The 24080-nt window shown below is 44.5% G+C and overlaps 1 protein-coding gene across 1 annotated transcript in view; it reads left to right on the top strand.

Annotated features, from left to right (window-relative positions):
* The window catches only part of ABTB3 (ankyrin repeat and BTB domain containing 3), a 164737-nt gene that overhangs the window by 78207 nt on the left and 62450 nt on the right, over positions 1-24080 (top strand). Inside the window, exon 2 of the mRNA XM_088535272.1 lies at positions 15312-15461. Coding sequence (XP_088391398.1) covers positions 15312-15461 — 150 coding nt within the window. The remainder of the gene's footprint in view (positions 1-15311; positions 15462-24080) is intronic.

Genomic DNA, 24080 nt, shown 5'->3' with positions numbered 1-24080 from the left:
TTTTTTCCGTTAAACTCTTTCAGATAGGGTGTTTGGTCCTGGGAGCTCTTTAATGCATATAAAGTGTGCTTTCCTCTTCACATTTTTCTTTCCTTTTTTCTTTTTTTCTTTCTTTTTTTTTTTTAACAAGGCACCGTCCTGAGAGCAGAAATATTGCACATCTGGATTTATTAAACTCGGCGTTGGCGTTGGGTGAGGGGAGTGTTTTTTTAAGAGCACTTCATTTTCACCCTGGTGCTTTGAAACACACGCAGGCGGCCGAGCTCGCCTCGCTGTCACCCCGGCCACGTGTTTAAATGAGCTGCCCTGGAGCTCCGGCTTTCCATTCGCCCTGTTTCCTTTGAGAGACAGTTTATTAATAAACCAACTTTGGTGGCTGTTTATGCAATGGGGCACTTTTCATCAGCGGCGCTCAAGGTGCTTTCAAGGAGTTATTTAAGCGAGACCCCGTGGCTTCCCCAAGCAGGGGATCGCCCCAGGAGGGAATCTCTCCCTCTCTACTGTGCTGCCCTGTCACTGGTAACAGGGAGGGAGGTTTGTCTTGGTGAGTTAAGAGTGAGCGATGTCTGCATCCTGGTTTCGCTGCAGATACTGGTACCTCTTCTCCCTGTCAAGGTGATAGATTTAAAATTTTCTGCCTTAATTGCATAAACTAACAGAGGCTTAATATTCCCCCCACACACACATTTGCAAAGGTTTGAGGAAGATGAATTCCCTAATATTTGCTAATGGCTTGGGTGGTATATATTGGAAAATAAAGTTCTAGCTCTCTTGCTAACTATTGTTTTCTTTATTACAATAATGCATCTCACTTTACGGGCGTCATCTGCAAGAGCAATAAAGCAACCCCAGCCCTTCAAACCACCATGGGCCACGGTTTGTGTTGAGGGCTTTGTGAAGGCAGAAGCGCAGCAGCGTGCGCAGCTGATATTCAGCAAGCACCCCAAAGCTGTGCTCCCCAGCGCTGTGCAGAGTAAAAACGGGGCTGAGTAAACCCGTCTGGCTGTTTCTGCACGCGTTCGTGACCACAGTCTGGAAACCGCAGCACCTCAAGCTGTCAGAATGTCACGTATGCACCTCCCGTGTCCTGGCACGGTACGAAGGAGGTCGGTCTGTTCTCACAGGCTCCGGCGTCTCTCTCGCTGCGTGATTTTCTGCTGCTGCTCTCGGCCCTGCAGCCCTACAGCTGCACCAGCAGCCGCCCTCCCGCTCTCGCTGCACCGTCGCGGAGTGCAAGTTGTAGCTGAAACCATGGGGAGGTTTGATCGGAGGCCAAAATAAACCACGAGGCGGGAACGGGATAAGAAAGGGCATTGTCACATGTGTGCGTACACCCGCAGGGAGCTGTGGCTGAGGGAGGATGTGTCCAGAGGCAGGCAGCTCATCGGTGCCTCGGTCGGCCCTGAGTGTGTGCCTGCTTGCCGGAGTCACCCTGCATCTCCGCACTGCAGGGCATCGGGCGGTCTGCTGAGGGGCAGCGCTTTCTGCATGTCCCTCGGGCCCCTGTAGGGCCCCTGGCCCTTTGTACAAGCTGGATCGATGGTTTACTTTCGGGTGGATGGAGTTGTGTTGTCTTATAGCAAGCAAAGGTAGAGCTGTAGGTGTGGGTGTTCCTGCTGTCTGTCTTAAGGCTGCTAAGAAGAGGAAAGTCTTACTGCAGAAGGCTGGAAAATGGAACAGGGAACCCAGTTCTGGTGTTGTTCTTCATTAAGATCATCCCTATACGAACATGGCAGCTCACTGCACCAACTATGTGGCCTGGTATTTTGCTTCTTGTGCCCTTCCTGTGGAGGAAAGAGGAGGAGGATAGGTTTTTTGTTCTTTTTATGGAGGCAGGCATTTCTTCCTTGGCGTTTTTGCCTTTCAGAGGAAAGCAAGGTCGAGTAGCTGTCCCTTGCACGCAAAACGCCAGGCGGGGAGGCGCAGCGTGGTTCCTGCTTGCGGGCTCTGCGCGTGTGTCCGCACGCTTCCTCTGCAGCAGCTGGGAAGATGCACTGCGGTGCGCTGGTACCGGCTGGGTTTGCCAAGTGCATGAGGGTTCCTGATGAAATGGATGAAGTGCTGTTGTCTAGCTGAGAGGCATCAAAAATGTGTTTTTTTTCCTCTTTGTCTAAGTCCATCTCTAATAATGTATTTCCTGTCCTCTTTCATTTAGGACCTGCGGGCTCTAGCTGTTGCCAAGATCCTTAGTATTTCTGTGCTTTGGTTTCACATATTTTGAACGTCTCTTCTCTCTTAGCTCTGGAGACACTTCTTGGTTGGTCTACTTATTTTTAAAGCTCCTAAAGTAACTTAAGGTTTTCTGTGTAGTTAAAATTGGTTGCATATCAAACTGGTGTCTGCCAAGCAGTTACTATTAACTAATAACATGTAAGAGGACAGCAGACCATATGAACCCTATTGCGCTCTCAGCTATCTTTACATTCCTCAGAAACATGCAGAGCAGCTTAGCACGAGGATTATTTTTCATCATTTATGTTTTTATTGTTTTCCTGCTCTATAGCTGCTTGTATTAATCTTGTGTGTCCTGTTGATAGACCACAGTTCACTAGCTCCTTATCTCTCTTGTCTACATCATACTGGCCTATGCTCACTCTTGAGTTATGTGTCCCAAGGACATTGTAATCATATTTCTGCTTGGACGTGAAAGCCATTGCTTCGTCCTGCATATTTCCCATGATTCTGAAACCATCTCAAAAGTCTTTTACCATTTTTCTTCTTCGAATTGCAAGCATGTCTCTGGTAGACATATCGTTCTTTGCTCCTCCCCAGGATTGGCAGGCTTCAGAATGTGTTTTTTAGATTAAATTTAGATCAAAATTTTCAAAAGTATGTGACGGTTCAGCCTATGGATCCTGAAAAATAAATTCAGGGTCCTTTAAGAGGACAGTTCAACTGCTTCCGCATCTGTTTCTCTCTGAAGGTGCCCTTCTCAAAGTGTGTTGGGGAAGTCCATGCTGCTGGACTTGTCCTCTCTCTGGAAGCTCGTCTGTGAATCAGATTGAAACAGGTTGCAGGTGAAAATGTTTGGTTTTATGCACTAAATAAAAATACATTAAATTCCCTAGGTATGTGCAGTGCACAAAGAATACCAGCTACACAAACTTGAAATTATCCGAGGAAGGAATTTCTAGATATATGAACTTTAAAAGTTTAAATTCCAAGTTGCATTTCTGGAAATATCCAAAACAGTAATTTCCATGTTTCAGTTATTTCCTCAAAATTCCTCTTAATGAAATCCAGTTTTCAGTACTCATAGTGAAGGCCTTGCTCGATGCAGCCATATTCGTGGTGACCTGCATATTTTGGAATATTGCCATTACAGTGGACTTCCACTGCAAGAGATGAGGAGCAGAGTAGTTGATTACACTTCTGAAGGGGTTAGAAACAGTTTTTTTGACTCAAAAATTATTGTTAGTGTGCCCATTAGTCACACTGGGACATGATTAACCCAAGGAATTTGGGAAAGAAGAACCATCTTTCTTCTTTAGGCAAACATCATGTCAGAAAGATGACCCACATTCAAGATGTCTTTCAAGTGCTGTCCCTTTTATAATGATGCAAGTGAAAATAGTGTTTGGTTCAGCTTTGCCTGCCAATAAGTCTGTACTTAGATTGACAGCATATTTTTGTCTGAGTGCAGTGAAGCTTAGCTTAGAAAGCAACAGCAACATAAGAAACTGCATTGTTTTACTTAATATGGTATTTCATGTTGATGCATTGGGAGTTCTCTGACGGGTTCATGAGCTGTCCGATGCCCATACGCCAAGTTCCCACAGCATTGCACCGCACATAAACAGAGCTCTCTTAGGAAAACAGTTGGGTCCTATGAACAGCTACCTTGAGATGAATATGTAAAGAAAAAGGAGACAGGCATTGCAATACAGAGCCTGCCCCCATGATTATGAAGGACAACAGCTTCTTTACCTTAGCCCTGGTATTTTTGACTGTTGGCACCAGCAAGCATCCACCAAGGTGGATATGTGTGCAGGTGGCACTGCCAGCATCTGGCTGCACAGTCAAGTCCACAACTCATTCAAATTCAACACCAAGTTAAGAATTACTTTCCTGCTTACAGATTACATATATATGAACTCTATTTAATTTCTTAATGAAGTCCAGAGATCACTCTTGACCTGTAATGGTCTCTGTGGGTAAGGTCAGTGGCAGTGCGTTGTCTGCTCAGGGTTGGAGGCCGTGAACATTCAAACGATTTAAGTTGGGGAACTCACTTTCTTGCTATAGTAGAACTAAAATCATTAGTTATAATTTAGATTTTTTTTTAATCTCCTTGTTGGTATTCCTCATGGCATAGGGTTGAAACAGCTAAAACTTGCTCGTAATTCATGTAGGTCTTGCAGTGTGTGCATTGCAATTAATATTGCATGGTGTATTCTTATTTTAAAAAACAGCAATTCTCTCAGAATAGAGTTCTCCCAGAATAGAGTTCTCTCAGAATAGCATTCTCTCGGTAGATCAGTCTTTTTAAACTATTTTGATCCTCAAAATTTTGTAACTTTTAGAATTCCCTGTGGTTCATATTACTGATAATATAAAGAAATGTAAACTGGACAACATTTTGTTGTGCTTATCCATAGAGCAAGAGATTAGAATAGGTGCAATTTTAGTTTATGGTAAAAGTCAATTTCAACAATGTCTATCAATCACATATTGCCAGGCTGAGCCAGTTTTAACAATGTCTATCAAATATTTCCAGATTTGGTGAGTTCCAGGTGTAAGATGATATACACAATTAAAGAATTAGACATATTTTGGTTGTAGTCCTTGAAAGGACACTGAGGGGTCAATCCCAGAGACCTGAGAGCATCAGCTGCCATGATGTCAGCCCGTTGAAAATGAAACCATGATCTGCAGGCAAGTGAAATGAGGGGGAGAGCGTGAACTGGCTGTTTTGGGCATGCATCTAAGAGACTGACATGGGGCTGATTTGACCATTAAGAAGATGGAGTCAGATGAAGAGTTTACTTTAAAATATTTTATTATTTGAGGATTCTTTTTATCTGGAGTTTTGACTTGAATCCTTTTCTAAGATTTATGTGCAGTCTCAATGTCCTTTGCAGCGTGTATTGTTCCTTAGTCAGCTTATCTATTATGTAATGCTGCCTCATTGAAGTAGTTTCTTGATGTTTTAAAATATCATTTGAATTCTTTCAGCCTCCTTCAAAGGAAAAAGGCTAAATAAAATCAGCAGATGAGATAAAATAGGTGAAGCAGTTAGCATGGGCTGCTGTTAAGGCTACCTGGGGTTTATCATTACATGCCCCTGATTTCATTCGGTCATATTTTCCAAACTCAAACCAACTGCATTTAACTTTTTCTAGGGCAGACATTTCCTTCCAGCTGATTTAAAAATACATTTTTAGCCAAATTGGCTCAGCCATTTCCAAAACTGAGGCTATGTGTGGAAAAAATAATAGAGAATCCGTAGTGCTTCCCAGCTTGTTTTCCCGTTAAGTCCCCGTGCTCGTCTATTAGGACGCCCTAGGGAGGACTCGTGCGCGGCTGGTGCTGCCCAGTGCTCACCGTGGCAGTGCAGACCGTGCTGGACGTACGGGAGGCCTCGGTAGGGGCATGGTGGGTAGCAGGGAAGGGATTTGTGTGCGCTCGGAGCGGAGGATGGATAACACCTTATGTCCACGTTGTGCCAAAGACGGCGCTGAGTGAAAGGCTGCGTCGCTGCGTGGCTGTTTCTTCACCAACTGCAGTGGTTTGGGTGGACTTGAAGGCTATGATGGAGTAGCAAACATGCAGTTCTGCAGTTGTAGGTTGCCTCGTAATGCATACACATGTGAAGCCTGAATTAAAAAACTAAAGGGTGACCCAAGTTTTTAGTGCTTAATGACATTCCTTTACTGCAGGTTTTTTTGGTGGTTGTGAAGCTGTATGTGTGACTGTCTGAGCAAAGAAGTGAAAGAGATTAATAATGCAGATGTTCAGATCTGAAGATTTGGCATAAAAATAAAAGATAAGGTTTGACCTTTACCCCCTCTGAGACTAATGTGCAGCTTTTTCTCCCTGGAAAGAATGATTGAGGGCATCATTTTCAGAAAATGAATTAGGTGTTGTGGGAATAAAACTGTGTATCTTAAAATTCGGACCATACAAATAGATACCCTGCAAGGATCAAAGGGAACAAATTACACCTTTGTAAAATGAACTTTAAGACTCTTTGGTAGCCTTCTGGTATGCTCAGGCAGCTAAACACAGTCAACTCATGGTGTAGTTGGGAGATAGCACGTCCATCGGTTCTGTAAGATTTGGATGGTCTGCAATGGTCTCAGTCAGTCAATCTGCATGCAGCCCGTCAGAAAACGATTCTGGGGATATAATCTTCTTGTAAATTTTTATTCTCTGTCTCTAATGATTTTACCATCTCTCTCTCTATATAGGCTAACCTCTATTGGTCAGCCCTGATTTATTGTTGTAGGTATCTGTATCAAAGACCTGGATCGTGAAGCTCCCGGTATTAACAAGTACTTTCTATGTAGTAAGCCAAGTGGAAATTTTTGAGCAATGTAAAGGCTGCTTTTGGAAAGGACAGTCATCTGGCTGGGATCCAGGCTTCCCAGGCAGTGAAGTTTCCAAGCGAATACTTGGCGCTAGGTCCATAGTGAAATCCCGTCGAAGCACAGGTTGAAGGACCCGCAGACGTTACCACCGTCCGTACGGGAGCTCCGGTGCTGCAAAAGTGCCCGGAAGCCCGTAAATAAATAGCAGGGGGTGTTTCTGAAAATCTCACTGCACTTCAGTTAGGCGTAGGCTTTCATTGCAAGCTGGGGTAGCTCATCTGATACTCATCTGTGCAAGCGCTTGAAAGGAGCTTCTAATTACTTAACCTTCACTGTGGGCTCCGCACGCTCCCGCTTACCCAAAACTCGTAGCTCCAGGGCTGAACTCCCGACCCTGGTGGAGGTGGTGGGAGTCGTGCCAGCACTGCCAGTCATTTCCCCCGTGGAGCACGGCGTTGCTCTCCGCACGCTTGCAGGGAGCATAATTTCAGCTTTTAAAGTTGAAGGATAGCAATAGTTTTCACTATTTTTTTAAATGCAGTCGTAGCATTTCCTGGGACAAGGCCCAGTTTGTAAAGCCTTCATGGAAGGTGACTTAGAAATCAAACAACAAACATCATTTTCCAGTCATCCAGTCACCCCACCCCTGTAAGGCCAGCTGTTTTACCAGCTCCAATTCCCCTGAGCACGCTTTGCAGAAGTACGTAGCTGGATCCCACGTGCCACGCGATGAGCACCTGGGCGACACAGAAGCCTCATCCCGCTCTTCCTTATTGCCTTTCAGCTGCTCACGTCGCACGCCCTGGTGAAATGTGAAGGGTATATGGCTGGTAGCTGTTAGGGAATGTCCTGTGTTCAGCTGGAGCCCTGGCTGTTTGCTCTGTTAGGTATTACTCATGGGTTTTGCATAAGGCGGTGTTCAAAAGTATGAAAGGAGGAACTTTGGCAAGCGATCCCTTCTCCTGCAAAAAAACATGCTAATCTCTGCAAACACTGAAGCAAACGGACCAGGTGTTTTTAAGGTGTTCTAACCCCTCTTGCCATATCTGTTGTATAACATTCAGTGCAACTGCTCAGCAGTGGAAATGATGCCTCCGTCCTCTTGAAGGCATTAGACACGTGGCGCCTCTGCCACATGTATGGTGCTGCACAGAGAAAGCTACAAAAAGAAGTTTCTTATCTCACAGATTTTAAACAGCTTTAATCTAGCTGCAGGAACTGATACAAAGTCTGTTGGGAGAGCAGGTCGCACAGAAATGGGTACTGTGTTGCGTGAGGAGGAGCAAGACGGCAGGTCATGGGGTTGTCCGTTTGCAATTGACATGATCCATCAGTTCTCAAGAAGTCCAAAATGATATTATTGCAAGAAACTGGGCAGTTCATAAAGAAAGGACTTGAGTATATGCCTATAGTGTAATACTTAATTAATTGCTGCTGCTGCCTTTATAAATAATGGGTGGGAATTTACTCGGTTAGAAAAGAGAGCGTTTCGGCACAGTTGGGCTCTTCTGGGAGCCCAAATCATGATTGCTGGACGGGAAGTCATCTGTCGTGGCTGGTCATCTAGGGGGACTGACAGTAATGACTACAGGAAATTTCAGATTCTAGGAAAGCATATTAAGCTATGAATCACTGAGAGCTTTCTGTTCTGCTGCTATAAGCTGCCACTTTTTTTTTTTTCCAAAAGAAAGAACTGTGAACTCATTCTTTGTCATGTTAGTGACTCAAAGTCTAGCCCTTTTACTGACTCTCCATCTAATATCCTCGTCGTCTGGGGACATTGCCTCTTTTTAGCCAGATGCACTCTTAGGTTAATTAATACTAAGCAATATTAGTTCTATATCCATATTTCCAGCATCCATATTTACACCAGTGCTCATCCTTTCCTGCTTTGGCGTGCGGCTGCCACTGCAACACTTACAGCTGTGTACTGTAAAAACCCAACTACTTACAAGCTTTCCTCGCTATCCGGCACTTGCCAACGCATTTATCATCCTGTTTTCCTTCTGCAGATTTCCCACAATCTATCAACTTCTTGCTGCTCTTGAGATGCTGAGAGCAGCATGTATTTTTCTTAATTTGCGTTTCGTAGGGAAGGAAGATGATACTGGTATATATATATTTTTCCTTTATTTATCTGGATGCCTCCTGTCAAATAGTGCAAGAGAAAACCTTTCCTCTCCAAATCACTGCTTCCAGGGCAGTATAACTTAGGAAGGGGGGGTAATCTTGGGCTCGTGGGGACTATGTATGAAATAAATGCACCATGTCATCTCACACATCTCCATGCCAAAAGAAATCACCACTAACACTGAGCCTTTACGGACGCTGTGAAAGTGGAATAACGTCATCGATCAGAACATGCTACTGAGCATTTTTTTCCTGTTGTTAGTCAATAAGAAGTCACCAAGGAGAGAGATGTCTCTCAGGGGAGAGTCAGCTCCCCCCTGAGCAGAGGTGCCATTCAGTTCTGCTTCTCCCTCACCTTTTCCTGCAGACAGACGTTACAGTGATTGAATTTCTGGTATTGGGTGAACTAGGTAAGATAACAGTAGTAGCATAGTAAGGTAGAATGGCTCAGTGAAGACTTCAGTGCTTATATTCTCCTTCCTGGAAGATATTCTCAAAGCCCACTTGGATGCAGTCCTGTGCAGTGTGCTGCAGGTGACCTTGCCTGTGCAGTGGGGTTAGACTAGAGCATCTCCAGGGGCCCCTTCCATCCTCAGTGATTCCGTGATTCTGTGTGTTACATGACTCTGCTATCTATAGAAGACAATTTGTCTGATTTTCCTAAGGAAACAAAACTGGAGCAGTTATGATTGTTTGTCCCCTTCATTACTTCTGAATTACTGGCCAGCTGCAGCCCTCTTTGGAGGAAGGATGGTGGTCTTGTTCATAACTAAGTTCCTGGAAGTTTTGTGAAAACCAGAGATAGGTAACGGAGTTTGGTGCTCATTGGTACCCTCAAGAGGGAAAGGTAGGGGGATTTAGCCATTATCCTGAAGGCAGCTTGCCGTGGACTCAGCACGTGCCTTGTCTATGCAGTCTGCAGATGCACAACGAGGTGCTGCATCTGCTGTTCTTAGTGGGCAACAGCATGGCCAGGACCACTTCAGGGTACTGGCATTGCCTGTAGCAGGAAAGGTCCAAGGACCAACATGGGGAAATGGCTCTCCATTATGTCTCTGGTTTGTAGACCAGCTTGCTCCGTGTTGACCGTTTAGTAATATGTTGTTGTTATTGTTTCGAGGATTTTGTAGTTTTGTGGTTGATTTTTGTGGGACCGAGATTTTGCTCTGTATGTATTCTAATACAAAAACATGGATGCGTAGCTGCAACTTTTGGTTTGAGAGTTTAGTTTCTATATTTAGCAGCATCTGTGTGGTCTAATCTTCTGGTATTTCTTTGTTTTCCATTTTAAACAATCAAATTCATCCTGTGTTCCGCTTGGCTGTATGCCACTTAACTACTTGCTACTAGCTGAATATATCCTAATTTAGCTGAATTGTTGTTACTCCTTGGCCACTTTAAGCAGCAGTGATTGCCACTCATTATCATTAGGCTAAACCGATTGCCTTTGAAGGATCTTAATAAGGAGAATGTCCCAATTAAGTAGAAAGTGCTATACTAACAAACTCCTTACAGGAAAAGATGTCATCACAGCGCTTTCTAATATAATTCTGTTATCTTGTTGTCCTATAACATCTGTTCTAATATCTCACAGAGGTACTGTGCTTTGGATGATCATCATCCATTCTGGCTCTTGATGAAATCTAATCCTACTCAGCTGGGATACTGCCCTGAAAACAATCATACATCTTTTGAAAAAAAAAAAAAAAGGACTACAGATATACAAACAGTTACTAAAATTTCCAATTGCAAGGAGCCAGAGACAAAACTGCTAGGACAAAACCTCCAAACGTGGCCAAATGCAATAAACAGCTACACTTGTGCAGCTCACATGACTGTTCTCTGCAGTTGTTCTGGAAGTGAAGTTCCTGCAGGTAAAAAACCAAAATCTATGGAGTTTCTTCAACTTCTGTTTTTCATTTATCAGTGGTCGCTGCTGTTGATCATTTTCTTGGCAGATTTCTTAGGCTCCTAGTTCTTTCATTTTTAAGCATTTTCTACTAGCTCTTCTGCTGATTTTTTTTTTCTAGGAGAGAAAGGGTGATCTCTTGTGGTTATACTGCATTACTAGAGGCGCTATGTTCTCTTTCTCGTTTTCTCTTAACACTTTTTATTGCACCTTGAATTTGTTATTAAGCTTTTTGTGACTTACTTTTCTTACATCTATGAAATGGCTAAATGAAAAGCTGGCAATACTTATGAATGTCTCAGTGTCTTGCCCTGTTCTACTCATTTGGGCTACTTTGTCTGCTCTAAGGCTTTAATTCTGGAAATTTTATGTCACCTTCTAGCTTTCTCAAACACTTTGCATTTTCTCCATGCGAAGGCACTCCCTGTTACTTAATTGTGTTGGAATGTGTGGAAAGAAGACAGTGAGCACTCCTTGCCTTGAATACTTTCCAGGTCTTCAGTCAACTGAAAGAGCACTGGTTGATGAAATTAGCATTAAAGTTTCTTTTTCTCCCCCACAGTTTCATTTCTGTAAAGAGAAATGAAGATCTTTTCCATCTGCCTTGCCTGACAGGTTGACATATTGAGCCAAGGTGCCACAGTGCAGGTTGCTTCGAACAGCAGAGGCCAATGGGTTTCTTCTCAAGTTTGAAGATATACGTGAAGGTTTTTGTCACTTTGAGTTTACCAGCTCCTGAGTGTCTGCGCTGGGATGCTGTATGATGCTGTATTTCAAAATCTGTTGTGGGCCATGGATGGTGGATCGTGGGTCTCATAATTCTCTACTAAACATAGGGTCAGGAACTAATTTTGCTGCATGTGGGAATGTCAGGTGTTCAATCCTCGCCCAATGAAGGGTATGGTTGTTGCAAACATACTTGGCAGCCTTTTTGTTCTTTTTATTTCTTTCCCAAAGGTATCATGCTGTAGATCTCAAGCTTGCTCTATAGTGCTGGAAAATACTTTGGTATGTGTGATTTTTGAAGAGGAATTTTAATCTGGATGTGTTGTGGTCTCTCTTGAAGTTCACATGATTTTTTTGAGAGCAGGATATTGGACTTGAAGATGTGTTAGTCGCATGCCACTGTGGAAGAAATCAAATGGGTGTCAGGATCCCATGAATTCCCATTCCTAAATGTAGTCCTGCTACGGAAAGTTGGCGTTCCCTGGAGCAGTTTGCAGTACAACATTTTTGGAGACTGTTTAGACCTAGGTATGATTTTCAGTCTATTTTGTAAAGCAGTTTGTCTGGTATCTGTCCTGCACCCTTAATTTCTACAAATTTAATGGAATCCAGTATTCCTTGCAGTAGGAATATAAGCTATTTTCCTCAGATATTTACATTTGCTTGAAAATAAAGGGAAGTCAAAGATGCTTTAAATTATTTTCTCCTGAGAGGAGAGCCTTTAAAGAAAAATAACAATAGCAGCAAAACCTCCTAGCCTCTATCCAGAATATAAATATGTATACAGAAAAACAGGCAGTCTTTCCAAAAGAAGAAATATTAGTGCTATAATGTGTGTGTGGGGGGGGAAAGTTTTATCATCTCTATGGCATTTTTATTTGTAGTCAAAACAAATGCATTTGTATTAGGTCTTGCTGGATGCCTGAGCAGAGATAATTTGGATCATATTGTCCAGTGGAGCATTTATACTAATTTTTGCAATATTATCTTTGTGTTTCCATTTGGCCACGAGCAGGTTCTAAAGTAAACAGGGGCTTTTCCCCCTCTATAGACATCTCTGTACTGAGAGGGGGTCACTTTTTGGTGGGGTTGCGATGCTCCAATGGCTTGGAGCACAGGCACAAATCCCAGGGTTTGGTGCCTGCTTCCCGCTCAGCTGTGAGAGAGGGAAGGAGAGGGATGAAAGAACAGGCGAAGCAGCATATCAGGCCCCAGTGTTTTTTAAGGCATTTTTTTAGTGACTCTTAAAAATTAATTTTGAGGGAAAGCAGCTGAAGGTAGAAAACTGGAAGAGTGAGGGGCCTGAGAAGAAGAATCACTTTTATCTGTATGGGTGAAAAGCAGATTGGACCCAGCAAAGTTATGAGAGCTATAAACAGCCTTCGAACACAGCAGCGGTCACCCGCTGCGGTCAATTACAGCCTTTCAATTGGCGTATAAATATCAGATGTTTGGCTGTTGCATGTCTTGACTAATCTCAAACCCAAGTTAAAAAAAATAAAAAACAAAGAAAGGAAAAAACTTTGGCATGACGTGTCCTATAATTTGGCCCCTTCGCTAAAGAACGGAGTAATTAATCAACAGGGCTATTTGTAGGGAACATGCCAGGCTATGGGAACAAAGGGACAAAGTTGAGGATAACATGTCTGTATTCCAGTGCTTTGATCACCCAGACAAATCTCTTCTGCATATATTATTATATTAAACCATTTAAATCTTATTTGTAAAGGTAACTTAAGACAGAGGTTTTCCCACATTTAGGGTGTATTTTAACTGAAAAGTGTTTTTCTTGTTGGGTATTCATTTTTTAAGTGCCCTCACCTTGATTGTTCTCTGTTTCTTATGTTTAGAAGTCTCTTGCAGTATTAGATCAATTATACACCTGTTTTCTACAGGGAGGGCTCATCCAATATTGCCTTAATTCCTATCCATTAAAATTCCAGAGAATAGTCTGAATAAATTAGAAAGATGTGCTGTAGAGAATACTTCTTAAAATATGCAAGCAAGCCGGCATTTTAAACCTGGGAATTGTACTTCTCAAGCTCCGTACCCCTCTGGAATATAAATGGTGATTAGTACGCTAAGAGTTTATGCGAGGCAGGGACTGAACGATCACAAGAGAATTTTGAAAGCTTGTTTAATAATCTGTTGTTGCTGCTTTTTTCACTTCTTTTACCTTGGCGCATTTAATTTCATCTTCTCTGCTGTTATGTCAGATGTCCTCCGGAGCTCTTCCTGACAAGTCACATTCCTCTCTCTTGACCTTCCGCACACGAATGTGAGTTTTTTTGGAGGCTCCAACACTGGGATTGGCGCCAGGGTAGGGATTAAGGCTACTGCTGCTCTTCTATCTGCAGAGTTTCCACGGGCTGGCAGTGACTTTGTTCTGGTGTTTCAGTTGAGCTTGCGTGGGTGATCCTGTCGTAGGGCTGCGCTGCTGGAAGGGCAGGGTGCTCATCCCGCGCTGCAGCCGCGGGGGGCAAGGCCTCAGATTTTCCAGCATATATTGCTGCCCTTTGCCTCGAGCACCCTTGCAGAACCTGTGTTGCCTCTTCCCATGGGACTGATGGTTTTTGATCCCTGCTGCAAATACAACTTCTGAGTTCAACTCTGTTACCTGGCAGAGAGAAACACATGCGGGGGGAATCAAGGGGCAAGTTGATGGGACTAAGCAGGCATCTGAGAAATGTCCAGGCAGGGGCACTTGGACAGTTGTTTGGTAACACAACAGGTTGGGGTGTGAGGCTTTCTGCAGGGCACCTCCTACATTAAAACTTTTGGCAGAATTACTGAGTAGAGTTAGAGGCCACTTATGTGCCAAGCTGGGAAACTAAATGAACTCGGGGGGGAGGGCGGGGGGAAGGAGAAGAAGAAGAAGAAAAAAAAGCTAAATACATGGGAAGATATCACTTTCCTAATGTATTTTAGTAAGTCTGGTCATAAGGACACTGTCAGTGCAGAACTGTCAGTGCAGAACCTCTCCGTGGTGCCTAAAAGAGACTACTGAAAATTCATTTTTTCCTGGTCTGGCTATTTTTGACAGAAGCACCAAAGCTGGTTGTTAGGAATCGCACAGCCAGGTACAGGATCCCATTTTGCTGCTGTTGACAGGCATGATTCCCCTGGCTTGCATGGCTCCGCACCTGCACGCGTCCCAGGGGGGCCTTGGAAGGTGATAGGGGCAGCGGACCTGGGATCACTGCCCTAGCTGCACGTTCATGCAGCTGTTAACGAAGGGCCATACCGAGACCTCCACTGTTGCAAATAAAGTTCAGTTTTGTAGCACAGCGCTGGTTTGGGTTAATAAACTTGTGCCTGTGCGTGCTTGAGGGTTTCACTGTTGTGGCAGAGAGTGACTTGTGTGCCTGAGTGCATGTCTACATGAATCAGTCTCTGCCCGGTCCATGCCTTATTTATACCCTCTACCCCCAAAATTTGCTACTGTGGAGGCCTCTGCATCGTGGGCCACTGGAGCTGAAGCAGTTCAATTGCCAGGAGCCGCCGTTGCAAAAGAAATTCAATAAACTCATCAGTGGCACTGGAGCGTCTGAGCTGCGCCGTTATTTGGGCAATTGTCAGTGGGATTCTCCTCGCGGGGGAAACCTGTAAATGTAACAGCCTTCTCATTTTAAAACCAATCTATAATAATTCTGTTGCCGAGATACCATTTTCTATTAAATTAGTGTGGTTTTAGAGTAATTTCTAGGGGTTTTCTTTGGAACCCTGTTGACTTCATCTCTGAGCACGTCGGTGGGACTTTCTGTAAGAATTATCCCTAGGTGCCATCATAAGTGACTCGAGGATATTCAGAAAAGTTAATGAGGGGCATGTCTGTGAGCATGACTCATCTGCGATAGTGAATTAGAAATGTTTACTATCTTTTGAGCTGTGTAGTAGAGCTACTAGAGTACCGAGCTTGGAACATCCCCAGAAAGATGCGGCAGTAGCAGCAAAGCCATCCGTAGCAACTGAAGTTTTAGTGCCTGAATTCTTTGTTTTTGTTTAATTTTCTGCAGGTGTTCTCTGCCTGCCGGACAGCCTGAACCTCCACAAAGACCAGCCGAGGTCAAACAAGCCTGGGGAAGTGCAGATGTTCAGCCAGTCGGAGCTAAGGACCATCGAGCAGTCCCTGCTGGCTACGCGCGTGGGGAGCATTGCTGAGCTCAGTAAGTACAAGGGCCAAGGGCCTTTCTAAGGTTGGGGGGGTTTCCTATACGTAAAAAAAAAAAAAAACCCACCACCAACAACGCCTGCTGCTGCAGGAGAGGGCCAAGGGGATATGTGTGATATTGAAGAAGGCTCTGGGAAAGACAATTATCTTAGTGCTCCATGGCCACTTTGGAAGCCGAAAGCAAAGACCTGGGAGGAAGAAGGGCTAGCGCAGAAATTGGTATGGCTGGTTTGCACACACTACTCCCATTTTCAAAGGTGAAAAATGTCATCTTTCCTTGCCTGAAAGCACCTCAGAGATTGGCCAAGCTTGCAAATATCTGTAAGAGCAGTGTCCTGTCTTTCATTTCACTTGGATACCATTCTGAGGCTGAAGTTTGCTATAAATCAAAGAAATAGCCATAAATCTAAAGCAGGGCTAGTCCCGTCCATGTTACAGGGGGTTTTTCACTCTAACTTTCCTTCCCCCAATTTCAGCAGGGAAGAGAACCACAAATTACCTGTACCAGAGGAATAAGTGCCTGGAGGATAAAATATTTGTTATTGATCAAAACTGCTTCTGAGAGATGTGATAAGCTCTGGTATCTTTCAAAATCTGAAACTTTGATTGCAGCACAAATAAATTATTTACAGGTGTCTGAGTGCTACCTAGGTGTCATATTTGTAGGAGACAAATATCATGTGAAGTCTGTGGAATATAGAGATAAATGAAGTCTGTGGAATATAGAGATAAAGACACTGAAAATGCCTTATTAAGTCAGAAACCATATCATTGCATATTTACAGTGTAGTTAGAGATATGAGGTTATGGGTGAGAAAACCAAAATGTTCAGAAAAAAAGTTTTTTTTTTTCTGAACATTTTGATAGGGGTCAGGGAACTGGAAAATATCAAATATAAGAAAATACAGGCAGCCAAGCTTACAGGAGGTTCTTAGTATCAGCATCTGTTCTACCAGCATCACAAAGAACATGCACAGGCAACTCGTGTTCGTTTTCCTAGAATTTTACATAGCAACAGAAGTCTCCTCTGTAGCTTCGTTATGTCACCCAGTTTCAGTTTATATGCTGAGAGCTCTAGTGTTTGTTTGCAAGCCAACAATACGAATTTCTGTTTTCAACTTGCTGATTCTTCTCTATTTTGGTGAAACATCAACAAACCAAGAGTGCTTGCCTTAGTGTGAATTGTTGCTCCATCTCTAGAATCAGTTATGTTTGATGTTATTCAAATCAAGTAATTTATGCTTATTTATTTCATGAGTATAAAATATACAACAGACTTTCCATGTGCTGACTAAATTATGAATTATGCATGTCTCTTTCTTAAAGTACATATGGCTGCATTTTAATAAGTAATTTATGGGTAGTTCCTTTTTTTTTTTTCCTCCATTTTTGATGTTTTTCTCTCTGAACCTCTGTACTCTACCCAAAAAGCCAGACTGTTTCATTCTCCCCCAGCTTTTTATTTTTACTTTGTGGAACTTGGAGAAATTTAACATCTCTCAGTCCTGTCTCAGATTCAAGCGCTCGGGTAAAAAGCTTTGCTCTGTGTATGTCTGTTGACTGCAAACACAAGCAAAACGTTCTTCAGGGTGGTAACCTGCAGAAAAGAGCTTCTCGGGGGAGTTACGTGCAGACGTCAGGGAGAGTTTGGCACTGCTGGCCCGCTGCTAGCACTCCAAAAGCCCCGTGGACAGCAGCTGGGGATGCCTCCCTGTCCACGGCAAGCAGATGCATGTCATGGAAGGAGCATTAGGAGCAGCGGTAATTGGCAAAGCTTGCAAGGCTTTGGGATAATGTTGGTGCAGAGCTCCAAATTCACTTGAAAATGTCAAATCTCAGTAAGCAGAACTGTGCTTATTTAAGGGGAAACTGTGAGATGGAAGGAAAGCAAGGGGGTGCGAAGAGGTTTGCAGTGTGTTCAGCTTTACAATATGTGTCTCTACAATTATAACAGGTTGTAATCTGGAGATTTCATCGAGCCTCTAACGTGGAGGGAGAAAGGGGAAACTGTAGTGTGGGGGAAGCAACATTGAGCTAGTGGGGTAACACCTGGAGATTCAGATGCATTGGTGGAAGGGATGAATAAGGATTTATCATTGCCCTGGTGTTGCAGGGAGAATGGAGATCATCAGAACTGACAATATGGAGAGAGATGAGGATATAGCAAATTCTAGCATGAAAAAAATGAAGTGGAATATAAGTGAAGGAGGATTGTGTAGGTAAAAGCCCCTGCTCTCCTGGGAAAGGAGCAAAAGATGCACTCAGAACCCTGGAATAAAGTAGGGGAGGAGGAGGACAGTCTCTGAAGTAAGGGGGAACTGGAAGATGTTGCTTGCGAAGGTGAGGAGATGGAAGGCAGGAGGGAGCAGCAAGGACAAAAGGCTGGCCTGCAAGAGCGGCAGAGCAGGCGCTCCATGCCTGTGTGCCTGCAATGTCACACCAGCCCGCAGGATCCCAGGAGCCAGAACTTAATTTCTGTGTTCTTTATAAGTGCACAAAAAAAAAAAAAAAAAAAAAAAAAAACAAGGGCAAAGAGTGATCTTGCAATAAAGCAATTTAATTTTATCTTGGAGGAAGGAGAGAAAAAAAAGAGGAGGCAATTCTAATTGAATGAGATTTTCTAGTTTATCAACATTAATAATTAAAGTATTGTAAGTATGCAGAATAATTTGAATAACAAAATACACATATGCAGAGGAAGGACTTCCCTTGCTCTCAGTTCTGCCCAGGATCCTCATGCATAGCAGTGTGACCAGCTGCCAAGCTGGTAGAAACTTTCAGAGCGGGAGATGAAATCTATCTCCTGGAAGATGACAGCTGGCAAACTGAGCCTGTTCACTGGCCAGCAGTTGTATTTCTGTTTAAATCTTCTTAGTTTCTCAAGGATCTTTGTGTCTGTCCCAGGTGGAAGATAGGGCAGTTTATCCTAAGTGAAAAGTGTTGCATGTTGTTTGTTGTGTCTTCAGCTTCTCTTCATCTGCTCCCTCTGTGGCCGGGGACAGGTTCTTAGTGTGGGGTGGTGCTGCACAGGAGACCTTCTCCTGTGTTTGGTCATTACACCCCAAGGGGCTGGTGTCCACTGGTGGCTTCAGGCAGGCCAGAGACCCCCTGGCGCAGGGTCAGTCCTTGGTCCAGGTGGGTCTTGCCCATCTTTTCTAAGAAGCAAGTCAACTGCAGACCTGTTGCCTCCCTCTGAGCAAGGGAAAGCTGGGCGTTTGGCCTCCTCCCAAGCTCAGCTGCAGATTTTAAAGAGATTTAAGCAGACTGTAAGTTTTAACTGCTGGCAGGCAGAACAGGCTGTTCGGAGGGAGGATGGCCTCAGCCCCACGACAGCATTGCCCACATTGAATTGAATCCCCCCTGCTTTAACTGAGGGGGCATCAGCAAATCCCATAAGGAAGGGATTTCATAGCTTCTGCCCCCCATTTTACACATTCTGGGGACATTGATGATTTTGGTATACTAAAAGGCTTATTTTCACTTCCCCGCAGATTTCACTCTTCTCCATAGATATAGCTGGAGACAGCTGGGTATTTCTGGGAGGGCTGAAGATTTACGGGAAAAAAGTCCTTGTGTGACTTGGCTTAGCTGTGTCGTTATTTTAAGTATTATGAAAAATGTTCATAGTGACAGACAGGAACCTTATCTGCTGTCATGCTGCTGTGGAATTGCTTCTATCTAGAAGAATACTCCTTGTGTAAGTGTTTTTTGAGGACTTTGTTGGAGTAACTGAGCGGCTTGTTTATCTCTCCACTGACTCCACGTTGAATAAAGTTGGCAAATCAACCAATGTAATCTTGAATCGTGCCCTTCATCGTGGCCTTTAGCAGCGCTACCTGAAGCTCACAGCTGTGTGGACTGCCAATAGCAAAAGCAGATATTACCTTAGCGAACTGCAGCTATAGGGATGCAGACATGCTGCAATCCGAGGGATCGCTACACTCTAGGTGACACGGCCGTGGTAATTTTAAACTTCAATAGCTCTCGAAGCAGCAGTAATGAAACTGCTCTACTGTGCACGTTAATGCGGGCGGGCTGGATGCCCCTGCAGAGCTGCTCGTGCTGCTGCCGCTGGTACAGGGTGGTCCAGGCAGCAGTGAAAGCTCTTGGTGGCAGGGCGGGCACAACTGGCCTTTCCCAGGAGGATACTGTTGTCACCAGGATGTCCCTGCCCAACCAGCACCTTCCTGGCATTCCCAGACCGACTCTCCAGCGATGCCCTGGGAGAAAATCCATGCTGCTCTGCTGGCGGCAACACAGCGGGAAGAAGCAGCGGAGAGATGCGGATGGGCAGAAAAGCACCGTGTCTTTGTGAACTAAATAAGGCTAAACTGTTTGCTTTGAGTAACAACAAATATATCTGGAATTAAGAAATGAGTCGTAAGGCACTTGCATCTGTTTTGTCTAATTAATATTTAGTATCATGTTAATAACTTAAGTGATATTAGCATTTCACATATTGCTAGTGCGTTGGCATATCTTTAAGTTAGGGTAATAAATGAGATGTTGAAATAACATTGCTGACTTAGAGGAAATTAAAGCAAGGTTTTATCTGTAGGACTCAGAAGGAGAATGTAAATAGAGACCTAATTCTGTAATGCAATTACAGAGGTAATACGTGATTCCAAGGAAAAGACTTGAAAAATTATTTATTCATTAAAGTATAATGAACATGGTGCAAAGTTAAGGAACAACAATAAATTTGGCCTACGTTATATTGGTATTTAGTATTCAGGAATTGTAATTGCCTACTACAGTGTGTTTTAAAATAATGTGATTCCATTTGAAATGCTTATTATTTAGAGAAAATTGTGAAGTACTGAAGCACAGCAAAAGTAATAAGATTTTAAACAGTAGCCTGACGATATTTTATTGTTTATTCTCAAAGAAAATATTTCACCTTTTTTTTTTATTATTTTTCATTTTTCCCCAACCTTTCTCATATTTGCAAACCAGACCTGGAGGAGAAGGCTTGTTCTTTGGTCATGAACTCTTGCACCAAGAAATATAACTCCCTGGTGAAGATAAGGAGGTGTCAGTGTAGAACCAAGCTGGAAGACCCTTCCCATGCTGAGGTGCAAATGTAAAGGGCCCTGGAAGGGCTGCTGCACTTGAGCAGAGCTGTGGCATTCGCTGTGGTCGACCCAACTGCATGCAGGTCTTCAGGTTAGAGCAGCAGACTCTTCTGGGCTTGTTTTGAGTCAAAAAATGGCAGCTGACTGTCCCTTTGGGTGGGAAGCTGGCCAGGGACTGGTGCCTGTGGTGGTATTAGCCACAAGGCGCAGGCGTTTTGATTTTAGGATAAAAATATCTAGGCTAATCTGGAGATGCAGATGTGACTTGATAGATGCACTGCTAAACTCAGAGCCTTTTTAGCCTTTGAACACTATTTAATGTGCTAAGAGCAGTATTTCCTCCAAGTCACCACTCAGTTTTGAGCAATGTTTTCTTTTGCTGCTGGAGAAATGCTCCCCTTCCCTATTGTCCTTTTTGTCCTCTCTTTCTCTCCCTTTTCTTTCCCTCTGCAGTCCTGGATGTAAGTGTTTCCAGAATAACAGATTCCCAGTGGATTTTGGCACACTCTTGGGGATGAAAGCAAGGGTTACTGCTCGAATGCAAGCAGGAATGTGATTGCACATACCAATGCTGTTTTTCATTTCTCCTCGCAGTTCTAGCCAAGCAGATGATGAAAGGCGGCGTCCCCTCCCTGGCCGTTTTATCTGGTCACCATCCTCAACCCCTCGCAGGATGGGGCGCTGCGAGACCCCTTCAGCAGATTGATTCATGTCCCGTGAATAAGAGGTTAAACCCAGGCTTGGAATCCAGCACCAGGGGAAAGGTGTTTGCTGCAAGGATGGCATTTGCAGGAGCATTGTTGAAAGGGCTGTGTTTATTTACAGCAGGAACAAAAGCACTGGTAGATATTTTTCCTCAGCCTAAGCAGCACCATACAGAAATGCCTGGGTTATTCTGTCTGAGCTGTTTTGTCCATCCAGTGCAGTGTGGAGCTGAGCAGAGATCCTAGTGGAGCCAAAATCCCTAGAGCAGGGCTCCATTCGTCCTGAGGTTTGTCCCTAAAACTCGAGTGGGGACTTCAGGGATGTGGCGATACTTTTCTGAGTGCGAGGCCACCACTGGGTGGTTTCAGGAGATCTCCACGTCCTCATTCTGTCCACCACTTCCTGGGCTCCTTGCTTGCAGCTCTTCCTCACTGCCATCTACACTTCAGCTGCTCTGCTTTTAAAACCCAAATAAAGAAGCCAGAGAGGTGCCCCTGCATCCCCTGGCATAAAAACAAAGAGGGTTAATGCCGTGATTAAGTGTGAGCTGCTTTCTGCTCTCTCTTGGTTTCCCTAGTGCTCTTCTTTTCTCCTGGCAACCCCTTCCTTGTGATGGACCCTGAGCCCTGACCTGTCTCCCATCCTCACACTGGGTCTGAGCACAAGAAGGGTTTGTGCCTGTTACTTAACAGGCCCCACTAAACCCTTGCATTTTTTCCCATTCCCTGTCTTAGACCGTATCATAAACCTCGATTGAAAATAATGCATTTGCTGATCAGCCGAAACAAAGTGGCAGAGGTGATTATTTGAAAGCAGCAGCCTGCCTGCCTGGTAGGAGCCATCTAATCTTTCACGGTGCTGCTGAGCAGCCTCCGTTTCCCTGCTTGACCTGGGGGTGCATTTCGTTCTGGAATTTCAGGAGCTGGCCAGGCTCAGCTGATGGTAGCCCAGGTCCCAGCCTGCCCTCAGTGAGCTGGGGACTCCCCAGCTTTCCCCCCCAAGGATGAAACTCAGCCTTGTTGCTGAGGGCTGCTCAAATGCCTTTTATTTTATTTTATTTTTTTTTCTCCCAGGACCTGTGTGTGCTCTCATATGTTTTCCTCAGTGAATTTTTCCCAGTTGGCAAGCCAGGCTGTCCAAGAAAACACTGCTCAGCTCTAGCATTTGGCTAGAATTCAGCTTTAATGGTTGAGGCCAAAGGCATCACCTTGGTGGATGGGGTAGTGTTGGACCTCCAACCTCCACCACTCTCCCCGAAACACCAGTGCATTGGCTCTGTTATACCTGCTGAGCCGGGATTTCTTAATTCAGGCTTGAGGACATACATCTTCATCAGGCCAAAGAAAATCCCAGGGGGCAGTGGCCCAGAAAGGCAGTGGTGAAAGCTCAGCTGTGGCTCAGCAGAAGAATAACTCATGGGAGCTGAGGGCTGTTTTATTTGGAATTGGCATGGTATAGGGGGTATCGAGCAAGAACAGGGTAGTAATGGTAGTAATGTTATTATAATAAGTATGCGAAGTTCAGAAGGTTTAATTATTACTGTGGCTTTTTCATAAGCTATATCCAATCCTTATCGCCTCCATCTTCAAAGGCTCTGCAAATGTTAAATTGTAAACAAACGCGTACTCTCTAATATAAATAGAATATCCTTCTGATGATAGGATAAGCTGAGATAAAAGGTTAAATGATCTGTTTGAGGCCATGGGGGAGTCGCTGTTGGGAAATCAGCTGCTCCTATCTGAGTCTTTTGGGGGTGCTTTCGCGTTGTGGGCCACAGCTTCTTCATTTGCTCTTGTGTAGGAGCGACTAATGACTACTGAGAGAAGAAGAGAGGGCCTGGCATAGCGAAGAGCAAATTTACTTAACGCATGACATGGGCACCACAGGGAGTTGGGTGTGATGGAAAAATTGTCCATGGGGGATGTTACTGCAAGATAATCTAGATGATGGTTCCGTAGCGCATGGGATGTTCCGGCTAAGTGTGTGGTAGGCCAGCCTAGGTGCCATAGGCAGCAGCTCTTCTGGTATAGCTGTGTCTTGAGCTAGCGGAGAAAGATCTCTGAGCAATCGTTTGAGGCAGGGTTTTGCTCAGGCACCTTCTGTTCAGCCAGGGCTCGGGCTCTGCCAGAGGCAGAGTAAACACAGGGAGCAGCGCGGCTGCGCTCACAAGTATATGGCTGCTGGTGGCTGGTGGCTGGCTGAGCAGATGACTCCAGTCAGTCTGCTGTGATAGAGGAGACGCCGTTGAAGTGCTCATATTCACCTGCACTCAGGCGCTTAAAGACATATGCCCGGGTGAGCGCCGCGCTTCTCCAGCAATGTGTCACTTCGGTACGGAGACCGGAGCAATGGGAAGGGAGGGATGGAGGAAGCGGGAGAGACTTCAGCACGACATGGAAAGGATTCAGACCACGGCAAGCAGGCGGCAAGCTGATGGAGGAGACCCAGGCTGAGCATCAGGATTGTAAATCTCGTTTTCACGGTGCTCTCCACAGAGACGTTTGCCCAAGTAGCGCGATAATGCCGCGACACTGCTGCCATTGGCAAGCCACGCACTCGGGCACACCGGGTGCCACCGTGTGAAAGGGACAGGGCAAGGGCGAAAGGGACAGGGCAAGGGCGAGAGGGACAGGGCAAGGGCGAGAGGGACGGCCATGGGAAACCGAGGTTTTCTTTCCTCCTCTCGACTACATAGCAGATCTATGTGTGGCTTATTAGCAGCGTGTAAAACTGCTGTTTATAGTTCATTCTTACATTTCATTCATTCTTAGAGTTTGAAAACTTTCTTGGAACAAGCAAAGCCGGAGACGGGCGTTACAGGGCGGCTGTGCGTA

The sequence above is a fragment of the Tinamus guttatus genome, unplaced genomic scaffold (genome assembly GCF_059628265.1).
Source record: "Tinamus guttatus ecotype Peru unplaced genomic scaffold, ASM5962826v1 Tinamus_guttatus_pri_ptg000039l, whole genome shotgun sequence".
Taxonomy (NCBI): domain Eukaryota; kingdom Metazoa; phylum Chordata; class Aves; order Tinamiformes; family Tinamidae; genus Tinamus; species Tinamus guttatus.
Note: the sequence above shows the minus strand (reverse complement) of the source record. Positions and strands in the feature narration are given on the sequence as shown.